This window comes from Oryctolagus cuniculus, chromosome 13, assembly GCF_964237555.1.
Source record: "Oryctolagus cuniculus chromosome 13, mOryCun1.1, whole genome shotgun sequence".
NCBI lineage: Eukaryota > Metazoa > Chordata > Mammalia > Lagomorpha > Leporidae > Oryctolagus > Oryctolagus cuniculus.
The window spans coordinates 41,692,998-41,712,394 of NC_091444.1; the positions used below are offsets into that span (position 1 = coordinate 41,692,998).

The 19,397-nt window shown below is 40.2% G+C and overlaps 1 protein-coding gene across 1 annotated transcript in view; it reads right to left on the minus strand.

Annotated features, from left to right (window-relative positions):
- ITGA8 (integrin subunit alpha 8) overlaps positions 1-19,397 on the minus strand; it is a 194,490-nt gene that overhangs the window by 76,753 nt on the left and 98,340 nt on the right. Inside the window, exons 14-18 of the mRNA XM_002717427.5 lie at positions 10,759-10,804; positions 7,359-7,466; positions 2,496-2,551; positions 1,415-1,569; positions 102-239 (exon numbers count right to left, since the gene is read on the minus strand). Of these exons, the coding sequence (XP_002717473.2) occupies positions 102-239; positions 1,415-1,569; positions 2,496-2,551; positions 7,359-7,466; positions 10,759-10,804 (503 nt within the window). The remainder of the gene's footprint in view (positions 1-101; positions 240-1,414; positions 1,570-2,495; positions 2,552-7,358; positions 7,467-10,758; positions 10,805-19,397) is intronic.

Consider the following 19,397-nt stretch of genomic DNA (forward strand, 5'->3'; position numbering starts at 1 on the left):
GTGTGCAGGAATGAGAGCAAAAGGAGGTGGCTTTTGGTCTGGAGGTCCCGAGAGCACTCCCAGCCCCTCCGAGCGCTGTCCCAGCCCATCGAGGAACGTACCTGTTCACTGACACTGTTCTCCCTATAGTAGTTCAATATTGGTTTCACGTCCAGACCATCCGTAAAGGCAGATTCATCCAAACTGTAATTCAAATTAATATTGATTGGCGATAACTTATCTCGGAACTCAGTTTCATCCTAGGAAAAATAATCACAGACTAAAGAGAAGCTCCATGAATGGGCTGCAAGGTGATAGGCTGCAAAAGTGGGCGACGTGTGACTGTCGTCCCCGAAAGGGGACGAAGGCGTCATGGTCCTTGCAGCAGGCTGGAAAGCATGCTGATGTACGTGATGTAGCTGGTGTAATTCATCCGTGTTCCATCATAAACCCCTCTACAGCCGTGGCTTCACTGAGAGATGCTTCTAGAGCAGTCTTCAGGTTCTTCAGACCTTCACCAGCTCACACAGAATTGGTTAATGCACAAAGTAAAAGACTATTTCTATGCCATAGACGTCATGCAAACCATGATGAGTTAGGACTTTTGTTTTCAGGAGGTTGCCAGGATTTGTAGGTTTAGGGGAAGACAACATCCTAATCTCTTCCTGACTCATCTCTGTCAGCGGTTGCTTGCACAAACTTCAGAACACCTTCATGTTTAAAAATGAAGACGGGTGGGAGGAGCACCTAGCAGTGGGCACGTCACCCTTCACTGTGTGCCAGTCAGGGTCATGTGAAGACACAGGGTCACGTATGCAAATTTTCACGAGCGCTGTGAACCTTGGGGCTTCCCAGAGGTCCCCTTGCTAACTACACCCCTTAAAGGAGGACAAGAAGTCAGAATGAGTGATTACTACATAACAACTAGCAAGGATGGAAATTGTGTGATAAATATTTTGGCTTTTTAAGTTTCATGGTAGGTTTTAGAATTACTGTAAAAATACCTTTAAAAAGATAAGTATAAATTATTTTCAATAAAAGCTTTGAATGCCTAAATGGTTTCCTGAGTTGGCTCTGAACTGTGCATTGATAAAATCTAACAAGACATACTCACATAGGATAAAAATTCAAATAAATTGTGTTGGACTTTTATGTTTTAGGGGGAAGGCAGTAAGAAATGAAAACCACCTGAGTTGAGTGCTATTATCAAGATTTTGTTCTAAACAAAAAGAAACCTTTGGAATTAGTAACAACATGTCATTAGGAAGTCAGGGTCAAAAAGAAAGCATTCGCCCTTAAAATAAAGTTCCCTCCTAAGAAAATGAAAATAGACTGGGATCTAACGTGGACAAATATGATGGTTAAATGGAGAAAAATGGTTGGAATCTTGGATCTGGACGTGAGATGTCAGAACAGACATTTCGGCAGCACTTACTCGAAGGTAAACGATGAAGTCCTGGCAGTGGAGGGATTTCTGCCGGTTTACCACAAGAGGGAAGATGAGATGGGGCTGATGGTTCTCCAGGAAGAGTGTTCTTTTAATGGCGCCTTTTTGTTTCAGAGAATCTAAGTGCACCTCGGCCGTCAGGGCTAAAGGACAGAGATCACAAAATGTAATCAGGAGAGAAACGCATTCATGAACACAGTGATCTACCAGAGAGGTGATTCCCCTGTTTCCGTTGTTTATTCGGGAAACTGGTGTTTCATATTTGGGATCAAACACAATATGAGAGTACTTTGAAAAGCTCATAGAAAAGTGGAGTTAAAATATGTTTGCGTTGGTGCATAATTTTTTCATGCTAAGCATTTCCATGAACACTTTGAAGACCCCTTATGCATGAGCTACAAAAGTCTTGTAGAGTATTCCCAGAGTTAAAATTGTTTTGAAATGCTTTTATGCACATTGTCACTTTTTCAGATATTTATATCTGTTTTTACATATACTATTAATACTAATTATTATTTTTTTTTTTGACAGGCAGAGTGGACAGTGAGAGAGAGAGACAGAGAGAAAGGTCTTCCCTTGCCGTTGGTTCACCCTCCAATGGCCGCTGCGGCTGGCGCACCGCACTGATCCAATGGCAGGAGTCAGGTACTTATCCTGGTCTCCTATGGGGTGCAGGGCCCAAGTACTTGGGCCATCCTCCACTGCACTCCCTGGCCACAGCAGAGAGCTGGCCTGGAAGAGGGGCAACCAGGACAGAATCCGGCGCCCCGACCGGGACTAGAATCCGGTGTGCCGGCGCCGCAAGGCGGGGGATTAGCCTATTGAGCTGTGGCGCCGGCCAATACTAATTATTGAAGTCATATTTTATATATAGCCGTTTCCATATACATAATAGAAATCTTGGTGTTGACAATGGATTCTTTGGTTTTCTAATGTCTGTTTGGAGAAATGCTTACATTGAATTTTCTTAATATGGTATAGGGATATTGTATTCACAAATTCCTTAAAAAAGAAAAAATAAAATCCCACTTGGAAAGTGGAAAACAAATTAAAAGTAAAACATGCTCACCTATGATATTTGAAATACTCTGGCCTGTTACAGATGCACACACTCTTAAAGCAAAGCTATGGAAAAATAATAGTCAAAAATTAATTGGTTAATAGCTTTGACTCTGCAGTAGAAATCTTCCTTTTCCTCATCCCAGGTAAAATAAATATATTATTTTTTCTCTATACATGTAATTTCACATATAATCTCCCATTATGGCATTATTATATAGCAAGGTGATAACTGGAAAGGACTAGAAATAACCTGATTTAACTTGTAATCAATTGAGTACTTGCTGCCTTTATTCAATAAACATATATCTCCACATATCTCCGTGTGCTGGGGAATGAAGAATTAGGCAGCATTGCAAGGTAATACTAGCAGGAAAGCCTGGAGAGGAGTGAGGATGTGTTCCCACTTGAGAAATTTAAAGAAATTCAATGTGGCTGCAGCATCAAGAGAGACGGGGAATTTGGAGGAGGGGAGGCTTGCTTGGTTCATGGGTGGGGACAGTTACGGAAGTCGTGCTAAAGGGTGTGGAGTTAAAGGTAGAGACAGTGAAAGAGATTGGGGGGAGAAAGAAAACAGGAGCTGAAAAGGTGCTGTGGCAAGCTGGGTAGACACAGTGTGGGGTATGGAGAAAGTTAGGGAGGGTAGATGCCCTCAGGGACACTTTCTAGTTTTGCTTTGAACCTCGCCCTACCCACAATGCAAGGCAATGCCTACTGTGGCTGGTATGATGACCTGTACTCGACCCTGGTCTGCAGCCATGGAGGGGATGAGAAATGGCCGACTGACTCTGCGTCACCTGACTGAATGTTCTCACCTATCTCCTGAAAAATTCCAAGCCCTAACAGTATTAAAGATGGAGTCTTTTCAAATTTGTAAGAAAGTAGAAAAATAAGAAAATACTTAAGTATGATTTAATGATGATCTTGAGGTTTTGACTGATACATCTATAGTATGATCTGATACTTCTACAGAATTCTAAAGGAGTAAATGATCCCTAATCATACTTTAGTTATGTGGCAGCTTCCCGTGTCAAACATAATGAAGACATGTCACATCTGGGATTCATCTGTCTACCATGACTGCCATCCGTGTCTCCCTTCAGGGCATATAATTTGCCACATACCATTAAGCCAGAACTTTCCTGAGCTGCCTATGCCATTATGAGTGTTTATAGCACTTCCCCAAGGAAATCACAAATCCAATCCACTTGTGCTTCAATTAGAATTATTTAAGAGTGATGATTAGCTAATCATATCTTTAAATTTTGTAGTAGAGCAGGCTTCCAAACATGGAATTTTTCTGTATCCAACTTGTTTGGGATTATTTAGCTGTGTGAAAATCATCCATTGACCCCCCCCCTTTTTTTTTTAATTCTTCATTACACTACCTAGCAAAGCTCACTTGCTTTTATAAGTTCCTGTTTGTAACAAAATTAGCACCACATATAAATTAAAATTTAAGTACAATAACTTCTCTAATACAAACAATTCGAAATGTTTGCAACAGAAATAAAAGTATGAAAATGAACTTTTGTGAGAAGGCATTTGATAAGTGATGTTATTATCAGTGAAGGATTACTCTTAATTTATGAATAATATGTCAGTGTAAATCTAGATTTCTTTGTTTCCCCTTCCTGTTACCTCAATATCACTGGCAACTGGTGACTTTGCCTCTCTTTATACAAGTTTCATAGAACTGCTACCACTTACAAGATTCTTGATAATGGTAGTCCAATTTAAACTTGCCAGTTTATAGATATCGTTAGCAGAAAACAGTTTGTCAAGTCATAAGTTCCCAAGAGTATAAAAAGAAAATCTCTACATTTTATAGTAATGGACTGATATTCAGACTGATTTTAGAAGAACATATATATTATATATAAACATATATCATGTGTCCTATATAGCACAGAATTAGGTCTACTTGCAGATCTATACTTAATTACAAAGTACACATGGGTTTTCAGGAAAGCTGTGAACTATTATTAAATCTGAATTAAAATTTCAAACTGGAATTTATGGTATCATTCAATGTGGTCCATAATTAGTCTCTGAATACATATGATTGGGACAAATCATCATTAAATAACCCACACCTCTCATCACATAAGCTGTAAATGAAACTGTGAATAGAGCTTCTACCAAGATCAGAGAGCAGGACTCTAACACTAGCTGCAGCCCCCATACAGTTGGAATAATGAGCTTATGATGTGCTCATAGGTATGCATGATGGATAGGGAATGAGCTAGATGTGAAACATGATTTAAAAGTACAAAGGGATTCATTGTTCTTTGAACAAAAATTTTTTTTTAATTTTATTTACTTGAGCCACAGATAATATGGTGCAGAGGGAGAGACAGAGGGAAGAGAGAGAGAAGAGAGAAAAAGAAAACACATTCCTGTCTCCTGCTAGTTCACTCCCCAAATGCCTGCAATGGCCAGGACTGGGACAGGGCTGAATCTGGGAGTAGGGAACACCTGTTTCCTCCTGCATAGCCGGATCTTAACTATCTGAGCCACCACCACCGCTCCCTGGGTCTGCATCAGCAGGAAGCTGGAGTCAGGAGCCAGAGCTGGGACTCGAACTCAGGCGCTCAGATGTGGGATGCGGGTCTCCTGAGCACTAGGCCAAATGCCTGCTCCCTTGTTATCCATTCTTACCAATTCAGTCCTGTTTCAATGACTGCAGATAGCAAATTTTACCTAAACTCATTTGTACCTGCTTTCATTTCTGACACAGTTACTGACTTTTACATTTATAAAATGAAAATTTCTACTAAACAGTTTGTTCTTATTGGTTAGGTAACCAATTAACATTTACTGAGGTAGCTCTTTTCCAATTAAAAATGCCATTGGCAGATACTTTATAAGGCTACACAGCTGTTTGAAAGACACGGAAATTTGTATTGATGGCAGTGAAGAATTTTTGCCCAGTCAAGTTTATATTATTGCTTATAGATGTACAATATGAGGCTATTTCAAATACAGGCAAAAAAAGAACAGCAAAGAAAATCAACAAGATTCTTTCAATCATTTTGGAAAAAAAAAACTAAGTTAAATTTCTAGAATAATAATTTTAAAAGAACCAGAAAACACATCCTCCCTGAGCTAGCTTTCTGTCTTCTAATACTCTGAGGCGCCATTCGAAACTTTTGCATGTGAAAATAAAACATCTTTCAGAAAATGTACATCATAGAATCAAATAAATAACAGCAAAGGAATATATGCATTTGTGTATATGACAGATTGTATTTTGTCTCCATAATACAATTTAATGAAACAAGGAAAAAGAAAGCCAATTTTTTCTTGAAAAATAATGTTCTTTCCACAAAACCAGATGCCATAATCTGTTAAAATCACTTAAATCTTACAAAAGTGTCTGTAAAAGTAAAATTCCTTAGAAAAAATTATCTAGTTTAAAAGAACAACATTTTGTACCAGAGTGGGCCAGGTATACTTGAGAGAATTTAGTCTAGAAGTCCGCTCAGTTATGAAGGTGTGGGCAGACGTCTATTTGGGGGAATACTAAGGTTTTAAGACTCGTGGTCAAGTAGCACTCACAGTTCATTTGATGTTCACTTAATCATGCCATTGGAAGAAGAATTACTGGCTAGTCCACATATTTTCTCAGATCAGGTTTTCATTATACGATTTTATGGTTTTAAGTCATTTAAAAATGTGCTGAGGGCATTTCCCATCTACAACTTCCAAAAGCAATTAAAGGACAGGACATAGCTCCCCAGTCTGGGGGCTCCCAGCACCAGGATGTTTTCAAAGAATTCTTCAGGGTTCTCCTTACTGCCCACCCTCCAACCTCAAAAGCTCTGACTGTGATGTGAACTCTGGTCTTAGTGCCCTCAGCAACATGCTATAGTTGGCTGGAAATAGCTTCTTTTGGGTCAAGGCTGGCTTTTTCTGGCTTCTGACATTCTCAGGAACTGAACATACTGTCTGTGTTAAACCACATCTGGAAAATGAGGGGAAACCTCAAATGCCCCAAGGATTTGTTGATTTTTCAGAGGCCATATCCTAATGGCATTACCCAATATAATGACTTCTGACCCTTGAGTTCTTGCATACTGAGAAACTAGGTGGTATTTTCTTGACTTGTGTTACGGTCCAGTTCCACGTTGGGCTTCCTTCAGATGACAGAATTCAGAAGCAAGCCTTTCAGAGGCTGTCTAAGACGTGTTCTAAACGAGGCACAGGAATTGTAATTCCACAGCTGATGGTGACAGCAGTGCCATGAAAACACAGTTTAGGACACAAAAGTTTCTTTTTATAATGTTTTCCTTCTGTCTGGTTGCACGTGATAAGTTACAAAACTGATATCTGTTTTTGGCAAGGAAACTGGATCATTTAATCCAAGTTCTTTCTTTTTTTATCAAAAAAAGAGGATATTTTATGTGTCTACCAAGTGGTATCCATAAGCACATTCAAATGCAAAAGTCAAAGTATTTTGCTCTATTTGTTTGGTTAACATTTATTGTAGTGTGCCAAGAATCTAAAAGAGATCTCTAAGACTTGTTTCACTTGGAATGTCCCCCAATGTTTTTATGCTTCTCATTTTAGAAGACTGAAGCCTGCAGATGAGAGAGGGAGATTAAGGAGCCTACAGCTTGGAGAGGCAGTCTTCATGAGCTAAGTCGGCAGCCAAAGACTAGCATCGTGTCATAGATTCTCTCAAAAGACTAACTCCTTGCTACTCCAACTTGGTCCACAGGCTAGCAGCAGCATCCTCTGGGAGTTTTTTCTAGAAATGCAAAGTTGCAGGCCCCACTCCAGAATTTCTGGACCCTAATCTGCCTTTTTCACAAGATATCCAGGTGATGTGAGCGTGCACTAAAGTTTGAGCAACACTGGACCAACTCACCAGGCCACCGAGGTCATAGAGTCTGGAATCTGGCAAGTTTTATTTTCAAGATTGATAATCATTGGGTGCAGCAGAAGGTGAGCATCCACAGTCACAACTGGCCTTGCTCTGTGGGGAGAAAACCCAGGTTTGAATGAACCACATGAACAGGGAGCAACCAGTTCCAGGGGCCAGAGCCAACGTTCCCAGCTTTTGTGTCATGCCTTGTGTTCACTGAATGAACAGGGGGGCACCTCACTCCACTACCTACCTCTAAACAGGTCTGGTTGCACATGAACACAAAAGAAGAATGCATGGGTCTGGCAAGCATGGTCACATTCACACACCTGCCTTTGTGGAGTGGGCTCAACCTGTGGTGACAATATTGCTGGGAGACACTGTGCGGCAACCTGCTAGAATAGCTATATCCATATTTGAGGACATACTTCATTGCGTAGCTACTTATGTCTGTCCTTGAATTTTCTAGGTTTTGTTTTGTTGCCACATTGGTAATTTTCTTTCTTTTTTTTTTTTTGACAGGCAGAGTGGACAGTGAGAGAGAGAGAGAGAGAGAGAGAGAAAGGTCTTCCTTTTGCTGTTGGTTCACCCTCCAATGGCCGCCGCGGCCGGCGCGCTGCTGCCGGTGCACCACACTGATCTGAAGGCAGGAGCCAGGTGCTTCTCCTGGTCTCCCATGGGGTGCAGGGCCCAAGCACTTGGGCCATCCTCCACTGCACTCCCGGGCCACAGCAGAGAGCTGGCCTGGAAGAGGGGCAACTGGGACAGGATCCGGTGCCCTGACTGGGACTAGAACCTGGTGTGCCGGCGCCGCAGGCATAGGATTAGCCTATTGAGCCACGGCACCGGCCACACTGGTAATTTCCTAACTGAGCTTTGGGCTCAACACTTGAAGGTGGATTTCCAGGATGATCCTGTGCTTCATCCAGAGAAGTTTCTCGATCCTGACTGTATAACGTAACCACCTGTGGTGCTTTGAAACAAATCCTATGCTAGGCCCCGGCATGCACCAGCTGAACCAGAACCTCAGGGTAAGGGCCAAGCATTGGAATGTGAAGCAAGTCCTCCACAGGATTCTAATGAGGCCAAAATTGAGGAGAAAGACTGATATAGAGGAAGCGCCAGTCCAGCCACCCAGGTGAGGATAGGGACAAGAGACTAAATAACGAAGGAAAAGAAGCCAAGCAATTTTAAAAGTTTGGCTTTAAGGGAGGAGAGCTGGGAGCCAAATTTTCCAAAAAGCATGCAACGACGCCATGTTGCACAAGTCTCCCTCGACCGTAGGAAGGTCTGTCTTGGAGCAGAATGTTGTTGAATGCCGTACTCGGAACAATTTAGTGATTACCACAAAGTTACCATATTGGGAGTTTTAAGATCTTCAGTGTGATATATCTAAGCTTTGTTAATATTATATTAGCTCCAGTTCTTGGGAAAGCAGATGATAAAATGGGACTAGACATGCAAGTGACTTATTGGGGCAAATACATAAGAGAAAATGGTGGGGTGGGGGTGGAAGGCTAGAGGTTCTTGGACTGGGTAAGAAAGTTTGAGCCAGGACAAAGCGATGTCCGTGAGCCTATGCCGTCCATGAGAGGAGTTTCTTGTCTGCAAACATAGTCTTGCATAAATGTCCTTGTGTGCCCAGTCATTGGCTGGAAGCAGCCCTTAAAAACATGGCCCTGGCACAAAGGCAATGGCTTGTTCGGCGCCTAGGGACTCAGTTTTGCTTCAGCAGCTCCTAGCGGCTCACTTTCATGCCCAGCACAAACCCAAGCCCCATATTCCAGAGACTTGGGAATTTCAACCATCTGACTCTCTAGAACCTAAAGTGAGGAACAGCGGGTCTAAATTAATCCTCTTTGAGTGTGTCCTGGGACTGATGAAGAAGAAAATTCTTAGGTTCTCTCTGGGAGCTGAGTACATTAGCATTACATTCCCAGGACAGCTAGGTATGTGTTTTGCCTTTTGTCTTGATAACCTTGACGTAGTATCTTGAGCTCCTATAAAAATGTATTTTTACAGTGTTATTTATTTACTTCTTTTTATTTAAGGGGCAGAGCCAGTGAGAAAGAGAGAGAGAGAGGGAGAGAGATCTCCCATCCCCTGATTCATTCCCCAAATGCCCACAACAGCTGGGGCTGGGCTAGGTTGAAGCCAGGATTACAGGTTTCATCTGGGTCTTCCATGAGGGTGGCAGGGACCTATTTACTTGAGTCATCACCTGCTGCCTCCCAGGGTGTGCATTAGCAGGAAGCTGGAGAGGAAGCAGAGCTGGAACTAGAACCCAGGTGCTCCTGTATGGGATGAGGGTGTCCCAAGCAACATTTTAACTGCTGTGCCAAACTCCCCCTATATATTTTTTTAAATAGAGCCTAACATTTTTGAGCATCACGTATCAGACCAGTTACTCTTCCATGTACCTTCCTGCACTTCCTTCCTGGATCCTTTAAATAAAAGTAACCTGATAAAATAACTATTGTTGTCCTCAAGTGACAGATGAAAAATCTGAGGCTCAGTCACAGGAACTTGCCCAACTTTACAAAGCAGTGAATGGCTAGGCTTTGAATCCAGATTTGTTGCATTTGAATTGCTGTTTAGTATTTGTTTCCTGGAGGCTATCCAACTCATGATGTGTTCTATTCCCTAACTTAGTGTCCATACTTGATTACAGAAGCCAGGATTGGGCCAGCGCTGTGTGTAGGAGGTTAAGCCTCTGCCTGTGGCACCAGCATCCCATATGAGCATCGATTCGAGTCCTGGCTGCTCCACCTCCAATTCAGCTCCATGCTAATGACAGGGAAAGCAGTGAAGGATGACCCAAGTGCTTGGGGCCCTGTACCCATGTGGGAGACCTGGAAGAAGCTCTTTGTTCCTGGCTTTGGGTCAGCTCAGCTCCAGCCGTTGCAGCCATTTGGGGAGTGAACTAGTGGATGAAAGATCTCTTTCTGTCTCTTCCTATCTCTTGTAACTCTGCCTCTCAAATAAATAAATAAATAAATAAATCTTTTTAAAAAGAAGAAGAAGCCAGGGTAAATAGTAAGATTCTCCCACTCTGCATCCCTTCTGTACAGGTACACATTTCAATGTATTTCCAAAGAAAGAAGAAGCCAAATACAATAACATCCAAAAAGTGGGTCATTTAATAAGTTCTGCTGAATTTCTTATCTTCTTTGATGCTATGTTAGTAGGGGCTGGAATTTTGGTCATGAAGTATAAGAATAAAGATACAGAATGGAAGAAAGATTAAAAATTGAGAGTAAAAATACTTCCAGACTTTAAAAAGAGCATCTAAATATTCTCCAGAATAAATAGTTGAAATATGCTCTTTAAGGCAAAGCTAACAACTTAAAAGCAATGCATTTAAAGCAATTAGGAGAACATCTACATATCACCAACTACATACCTGTAAACTGCTACTTTTCCTCTTCCAAATGCTCCCACAATTAAATCTGAAAAAGACGAAAACACAAAACATATCCACATATTTTATGGAAACAACCCATAAGCTGAGCATCCCCAATTCAAAACTCTGAATCTGAAATGCTTCAAAATCAAACATTTTGAGAATCAGCACACCACCACAAAGTGGAAGGTCATACATCGTGAAACTGTTTCATGCACAAAATTACTACATATATTATACAACATTGTCTTCAGGCTATGTGAGTGAGGTATATATAAAGCATCGAAGAATTTTGTGTTTAGACTTGGATCACATCCTTAAGGTATTATATATATGCAAATATGGAAGTGGTTCAAAAGGCTAATGAAAAAGTGGAGTTAAAATGTTTATTTTGGTGCAGTTTTTAAAAATGCATGCATATTTTTTCATAATATGTTTTTCTATGAACTTTAGGCACACTTCATATGCATGGATTTCAGGGGGATTTTTTTTTTTGTTCTAAAACAAACATCTTTTAATTCTATTTTTCCATGGATATTTTGAAGTGCCCTCATATTCCAAACTCTGAAAATAATCTGAAAGATTTCTGGCCACAAGCATTTTTGGATAAAGGATATTCACCCTCATATTAAGCTCATAATCACATGTCACACATATAGCATCCTGAACTGTACAGTGAGAAGCCAAAAAAAAAAAAATAGTAAGTCACAGCTTTCCTAAGACATTTCAGAAAGAATAGTGGAGCTTCATCTTAATCAGCTCAGCAAGACATGAACATCAGCACATCTCAACTCCTTCCACACTTAGGAAGGCCAGATTTCTAGAAATACATAAGGAATTCTTCATAAAATCACCTTTCATACTACACTAGATTTAAGGCAGATATCACAAGGAAAGGAAGAAGGACAAGGCATGTGCTTGGTGTCTCCTGGGTACCAGGCTCACTACACACCTTGTCTTATAACTAACTCTCTTACCAACATGGATGCAACAACATGGATGCAACTGGAAGCCATTATACTTAGTGAAATAAGCCAGTCTCAAAAAGACAAATACCATATGTTTTCCCTGATTTGTGGTAACTAATAGAGTACCTAAAAGGTAATCTGTAAGAATGAAATTGACACTTGGAGATGTGATGACTTTGAATAGCCCTTGTCTTGACTATTGAGGAACAGTGTTTTTTTTCTTCATACTGTTTGTTGAACTCTTTACTTAGTATAGGGTTAATCTTACAAGTATAAATTTAACTAAAAATAGATCTTTGTAAAAAATAAGAATGGGAATAGGACAGGGAGGAGGAAGAAGGGTGGGAACATGAGTGGGCAAGAGGGTAGGGTAGAAATTATCCTGAATCTGTAGGAAATACATGAAATTCGTATATAAAAATAATAATCCTATGAGAAAATGATTATTACTCTCAAGTGGGACATTCTGATTGTCATCATGACATAACATTTGCTCATGACAAATGGTATACTTGCTGAATACTTTGGGCAGAGCAGTCAGTAGTATCAGGGAACTTCAAATGGTTTGTGGAAAAATGAAATAAAAGGACTTCATGTATTTTCCATAGATGTTTGAAGAACCCTTGTATATCATTATAATGATCTCAAATAGCAACACCAGCAATAATGAATGGCACATATGGAACATTTACTGTATGTCAAAAATTACTCTGACTTACTGTGATTTCCAACAAGAAATTACAAAGTTTCTATTATTAGCACAATTTTGCACATAAATGAGGCTTACAAAGCTGAACTATAAATTTAATCAAGTTCACACAAGTAGTGAAAGGGTGGAGCTGGTAACAGCAATAGAGCTCACAACCAGCCAATGGTTGGGTAACAGGAGGGTGATTTCAAAATGTTCATGAAAAATGGGATAAACAAGGTAAATTTTTTTGGGGCAAACAGTTGAAATCCATGCATACCATTTTTGCATTTTCCACTCCTCCTATAGGTAAAAACATCGACTTTCTTAGTCTTATTTACAAGAGTCATTCCTACAAGAATCAATCAAACACAAATAAAAAAGGCAATGGGAAAGTCTACAGAGTAAAAATGAAGTGCAAGAAAACCAAACTTAATGAAAATAAGGAGCACAGAACACTTACAACATGGGGACTAAAATTGGATAGTTGTAATAAAACAGAAGTGAACACAGGAGAACAAAAAATAGAAGAACTCAAACAAAAAAGAGTGAGTGGAATCTTCTTTGGTCTCTCCGTACAGAAAACGGGCTAGAGAAATGGGTCAATGTACTTTACAGAGGAAGCTGAGTCACGGCCATGTTCTCTTGACGCTCATCTTTGCAGTTCATGCCAACATGGCCATGACCTCAGCACCTACAAGTCTTCTCCTGAGGACCTAGTGTCCCTTGATAATGGCCCCTGGACAATCATGTATGAGAACTGGACAATAAGGAGCACAGCTTCCTCCCACTCCAGTGGTAACACTGAAGCTTGTTCTCTGTCTCCCTAACTTCCCCAGCCAGACAGGAGCCCTGGTTGCCCACAGTGGCCACCAGCTGGATGAAAACCTTTATCTTCTTCCATTCCATGTCTCTTCCTCCACCAATTAATAGTTTTACTTGGAATCTTTTCTCAAATATGCTGTTTTCTTTTCTCTCTCTCTCTCTCTCTCTTTTTTAAGATTTCATTTATTTGAGAGGTAAAGTCACAGACAGTTAGAGGGAAAGACACAGCCGCAATGGCTGGAGCTGAGCCAGGAGCCAGGAACTTCCTCCGGGTCTCCCACATGAGTGCAGGGACCCAAGTGTTTGGGCCATCTTCTGCTTTCCCAGGCCATAGCAGAGAGCTGGATGGGAAGAGGAGCAGCCGGGACTAGAACCGGTATCCATATGGGAAGCCCACACCACAGATGGAGGATTAACCTACTGTGCCACAGCTTGAACGCCAAATACATTGTTTTCTAATCCTTAACTTAATATTTGTTCTGGAACAACCCAAACTGACACAATAATTTGCACTAAAATTTCTAAAACATGTACTCAAACATGTGCAGTGTCAAAACTACAGTCAGATGTCTTCTGCTTTATAAAGAATTGGATTTACGTAACAGGCTCAGGATTTGACTCCAAAACTCCATATTTAAATGATATATATGCTAAGTTCAAGTCAAACACAGATATATAAAGAGCTCTGTATTAGTGAAATTAAACAGTGAGAAAGGAGCTACAACTAGGCCAACTCACAAAATAAAACACTCTTTTCCAAGGGTTTTAATCTTTGAAGCCAGATGCCAAAGTTTCTATCAATTTTTAAAACTAAAAAAATTAATTCTGATAATTATATCAGAATTTCAACTTTTGCATCTATTTTCACATATATTCTTTGATATATTTGTCCCATCTAGTTATCAGTACATTTTTACTATGTCAAGGAAAAAAAGCTACTGATATGAAGAAGCGTGAACCCCATTCTTCCCATGTAATCATAGGACTCCATTTTAGACAAGTGTCACACAGGTGGCCCTTGGCCTCAATGCACGGCTGTTGACATGACACCAGATTAGGCAGCTTTGTTACAAAAAATGATTCAAGGGGAATTGTGTGCTTTGTTCTTGGCTTCAAATAAGGTGAAATATTGATACACCCAAGATGAATTGCATAAATAAGAGATGCATTTTAAGAACTGCCTCTGAAAATTGCAAAGAAAAGAAAAGAAGATTGTAAGCCTTCCCATGGCGCAATCTTCAGTTTATGCATCTCAAATAGTGCATGATAGTATGGGCAGGAGTAAGTGAAGAAAGAATCTTTGCATGCATAGTAACAGGCATAGTGCCAGATAAAGAGCAGAGATTTCATCAATACTTCATTACGGCGGAATAAGTAACATGACAAACTCAAGATGGGAGAATTGACGAGAATGAGGGAGTCTTTAAGACAGGTTGGTGTAACCCATGGTTAAATTCTGTTGTATCTATTCATGTACACTTAAGGGTGTTGGGAGACAAACACACACACACACATACACACACACACACTCCAGATTCTAGAAAGTAATGTAGAGGTCCCATCACAGCTAGCTTGTCATTAAAGGTGAGAATCTGAGGCAGGGGCACCCTCCTAATGGCAATAAAGAAGAGATTTCCTTTAGGAACTTTAATTCCTGTGCCTTAGGGTAGGAATTTTCCTACTCTGGAAAGATAGAATAACTGGCAAAATAGGCCTCAATTTTCGTCACGAGAATGTGACCACAGCTATTCAGAGGCCAGGAAAACAGTTATCTACCACAAAAGTATGTTTGTCTTTGAGACACTACCTTGGTATTGTGCCTGCTGGAAAAGAGCCAGGTGCATTTATGCTGAGGACATTAAAATGGTCAGATTTCTCTAGGGGAGGAGAACAGCTTTGGTGATTTGTATTTCTAACAAATTTATCTTTCTAAAATATGTGATTGGTTTTGAAAAGCACCATGTAGTCTCTTTGTATGTGTGTGTGTGTGTGTGTGAGATATGTTCCATATATATGAGAGGTCTCCAAGAAGTTTATGGAAAGTGTGCATTATAAAAATATGCATGGATTTCAATTTTTTGCAGCAAGATATATAGTGGGTTAAGCCACTGCCTGCAATGCCCTTATCACATTTGGGTGCTGGTTCAAGTCCTGGCTGCTCTACTTCCAACCCAGCTCCCTAACAATACACCTGGGAAAAGTACCAGAAGATGGCCCAAAGTCCCTGGGCCCCTGCTGTCCCTGTGGCAGACCTGGAGGAAGCTCCTGGCTCCTGGTTTAGGCCTGGCCCAGCCCTGCTCATTGCGGCCATTTGGGGGAGTGAACTAGTAGATGGAAGACCTCGCTCTCTCTTTCCCCTCTAACTCTGCCTTTCAAATAGAAACAAATATTTTTTTAAAAGTTATCTTTTAATTCCACTTTCTGGGGTCAGCATTGTGGTGCAGTGGGTTAAGCTGCTACCTGAGATGCCAGCATCCCATATGAGCACCAGTTTGAGTCCCAGCTACTCCATTTCTGATTCAGCTCCCTGCTAATGCACCTTGGTAAGCAGCAGAAGCCATCCACATGGGAGACTGGATGGAGTTCCAGGTTCCTTCTTTGGCCTGGCCCAGCCCTGGCCATTGCAGATACTTGAGGAGTGAACCAGCAAATGGAAATCTCTGATTCTCTCTCTTTCTTTTTGTCTGCCTTTCAAATAAATGAATGAATCATTTAAAAAAATCCCATTTTCCATGAACTTTTTGAAGTATCATGTACACATGCATATAAATGTTTGTGTGTATATTTGCTATATACATATATATGTATCTATACATGCAGAAATCATTCTTTTGAACAATTAGATAATTCCATCTTAGAAATTTAAATGATATCCTGAAACAAAGCAATTTTGGTGCTGATATTCGCATTCCTAACTATGGGAAGTGTCTCTCTTCCTTTGACATGACAGGTCCTGAAACATTCTGTAATGTTTACTTTCCTTTCTTCTGGATATGTCTTAAAGGCAGATCTGAAAGTAAACAAATGAAAATTTCAGCTGATTTTTTTTCTCTGTTCCTGGAATAACTGGCCACTGAAATTGATTCTTTTCCCTCGATCAAAAAATGTTCTCAAAATGTTGGAGGTCTTTGTTAGTGCCTCACATTGCCGGAGAAACACAGTTTATTTTCTTTTGATGGAACAATTGAGTCCTTTAAGAAAACAAAGCAGGGATATATTAACATGAATGCAGGATCAATTGACAAGGGGAAAACAAATCCCTAAAGATGTGATTCATGGGAGATGTATTGCACCTGGGCTTTGAGCTTTACTCTGCGAAAGCTGTGGTTTTATGAACGAGGCAGAACAAAGAGGAAAGGCTTCAAAGGGCTGTTTGGACTGCAGAGTCTGATTTCACAGATCTCGGAAGGACATTTTAGAGCTGGAAGAAGTTGTATTTCCAAGCATCAGGTTTGGGTTAGGTGGACAGGAAGCATGAGGGCAAAGTCCATGGAAACTTCCAGGAGTTGGGGACACAAGAAGAGGAAGACAAGAGGAGCAGCAGCTACAGTGTTAAAGGACACCCAGAGTCACCCCGTGGAAGTCTCTGGCCCTCAAGCCCCTGCCGGCATATGCTGAGTCAGTCCTTCTCATCTGTCACCTTTCACTGGGTGCCGCCTTCTCACCTGTCACTCTCTCCTCTCTTTGAGAAATATGCCCAACATGCTGAAGTTTCTTTCTGAAAATGCCATCAGATACTGCCTTTTCCTATCAATTTTTAAAAATTTACTATTTTAAAAAACTTACTGATTCTGGACAATGAGAATTACCATAATGAACTTTCAAATAAATAAGAAACATGGCAATGTAGAAATTATGGTTGTATGAAAAGATTACAGTTACTCAAAAAGGAGTAAGCATGACCAAGAAAAGCAACAGTCACAAAGGAATTTTAAAATTTAAATTCTTTATCAAAAAACCCTGAGCAAAGCTGAAAGAAAAATAAAAGAGGGAAAAATATTTACAATGTATATGCTTGGTTGAATGTCAATATTTTTCAAAGTTTAGGAGAATGTCTCTGGCAACTAGTGAAAAATAAATATTAATTAATATTAATTAGCCAATTCATACAAATTAATAAGACTACAACATTCTAATAGAATTATTATAAACAGGCAGTTCACATAAAAATAAATACCTATGGCCAACAAATAGCTGAAAAAGAAATTCAACTTCACTAGTCATCAAAGGAATACTAATGAAAGAAACAATTAAATAATATTTTTAACATTTCAAATTAGAAAAGATGAAAAGATTAATGGAAGGCAGTGTTGGATAGAGAATGGAGGACCAGGAAATCATTCCTACGCTTTGTGTGTGGAAATTGAAATTAGCGTGATTTTTTGGGAACATGGTTTGTAGATATGCATACCTTTCACTTAGCATTTGTATTTCTAGAAATTTATCAACAATTGGGCAAAGATGAATAAAAGAAAAGAAAAACAAACCTAGCATTCTATTCATTTTAAACATAATTACAGTAGTCTCTCGTTATCATCAGTTCTACTTTTGGTTGCCTTCAGGTAACCTACACTCAACCATTGATCTAAAAAACATTATTTATATATATAATATATATCCACATTTGTAGATATATAAACAACTCACCAATTTTAAATAGTGCACTATCCTGAGTAGCATGATGAAATCTTGGACTGTATTGCTGTCTTGCCCAGGGTGTGAATCATCCCTTTCTCCAGTGTGTCCTGGCTGTATATGCTACCCACCCCTTAGTCACTTCGTAGTCTTCTCTGCTGTCCCATCAGCTGTCATGGTACAGCAGTGTTTGTGTCCAAGTAACACTTCTGTAGTAGTCTAGTGCTATGCTACAGTGCCTACTTCATCTCACTTCATTTCATCACACCAGCATTGCATCATCTCACCATCACAAGAATGAGTACAGCACAATAAGATTATTTGAGAGAGACCACATTCACATAACTTTTATTATAGGACATTGTTATAATTGTTGTACTTTATTATTAGTTGTTCATCTCTTCCTTGCCCAATTTATAAGTTAAATTTTACCATAAGTATCTATATATAGGGAAAATAGTCTTTATGATGGTACTTCAAAAAGTTTATGGGAAATAGAATTAAAAGGTGGTAAGTTTATTTTGGTTTAAAAAATTTGAAATCTATGCATATGATAGGTCTTCAAAAAGTGCATGGGGGACAGGTAGTAGGAAAAGTGGTTAATACACCACTTGGGATGCCTGCATCCCGTATCAGAGTGCTGGTCTTTGAGTCCCGGCTACACTCGCCGTTCCAGTTCCCTGCTAATGTGCACCCTGGGATTCAGCAGGTGATGTCCCACTTATTTGTGTCCCTGTCACCAATGTGGGAGACCTTGACAGAGTTCCCAGCTCCTGGTTTCCTCCTGGCTCTCTACTGGCTGTTTGGGCATCTGTGGAGTAAACCAGCAGACAGGAGAACTCTCGTTCTGTCTGCCTTTCAAATAAAAAAATTAATTAAAAAATGTTCAAGTGCATGAGAATTACAAATTATGAAAAAAACTATGTATGGGGGCCAGCGCTGTGGCTCACCTGGTTAATCCTCCACCTGGGGCGCCGGGTTCTAGTCCCGGCTGCTCCTCTTCCAGTCCAGCTCTCTGCTGTGGCCTGGGAGGGCAGTGGAGGATGGCCCAAGTGCTTGGGCCCTGCACCCGCTTGGGAGACCAGGAAGAAGCACCTGGCTCCTGGCTTCGGATCGGCACAGTGCTGGCCGTAGCGGCCATTTGAGGAGTGAACCAACGGAAGGAAAACCTTTCTTTCTGTCTCTGTCTCTCTCTCACTGTCTATAACTCTATCTGTCAAAAAAAATAATATGTATGGATTTAAAAATTTTTGGTACCAAAATAAATTTTTCTTCCAGTTCTATTTTTCTGTGAGGTTTTTGAAGTATCCTTGTATAGGGTTCAGTATTAGCTGCAGTCTCAGGAGTCTACTGGGAGTCTTGGCACACACAGGGGAGACAACTACACATGCTTTAATCTTTATAACAATCTCTTGAAGAAGATATTTTTATTATCCCCATTTTAAAATGAGAAAAAATGAACTTCAGGGAAGCTAAATATAGGAAGTGGTCAGGTCAAGTTTTAAACCCCGTCTGGATACTGA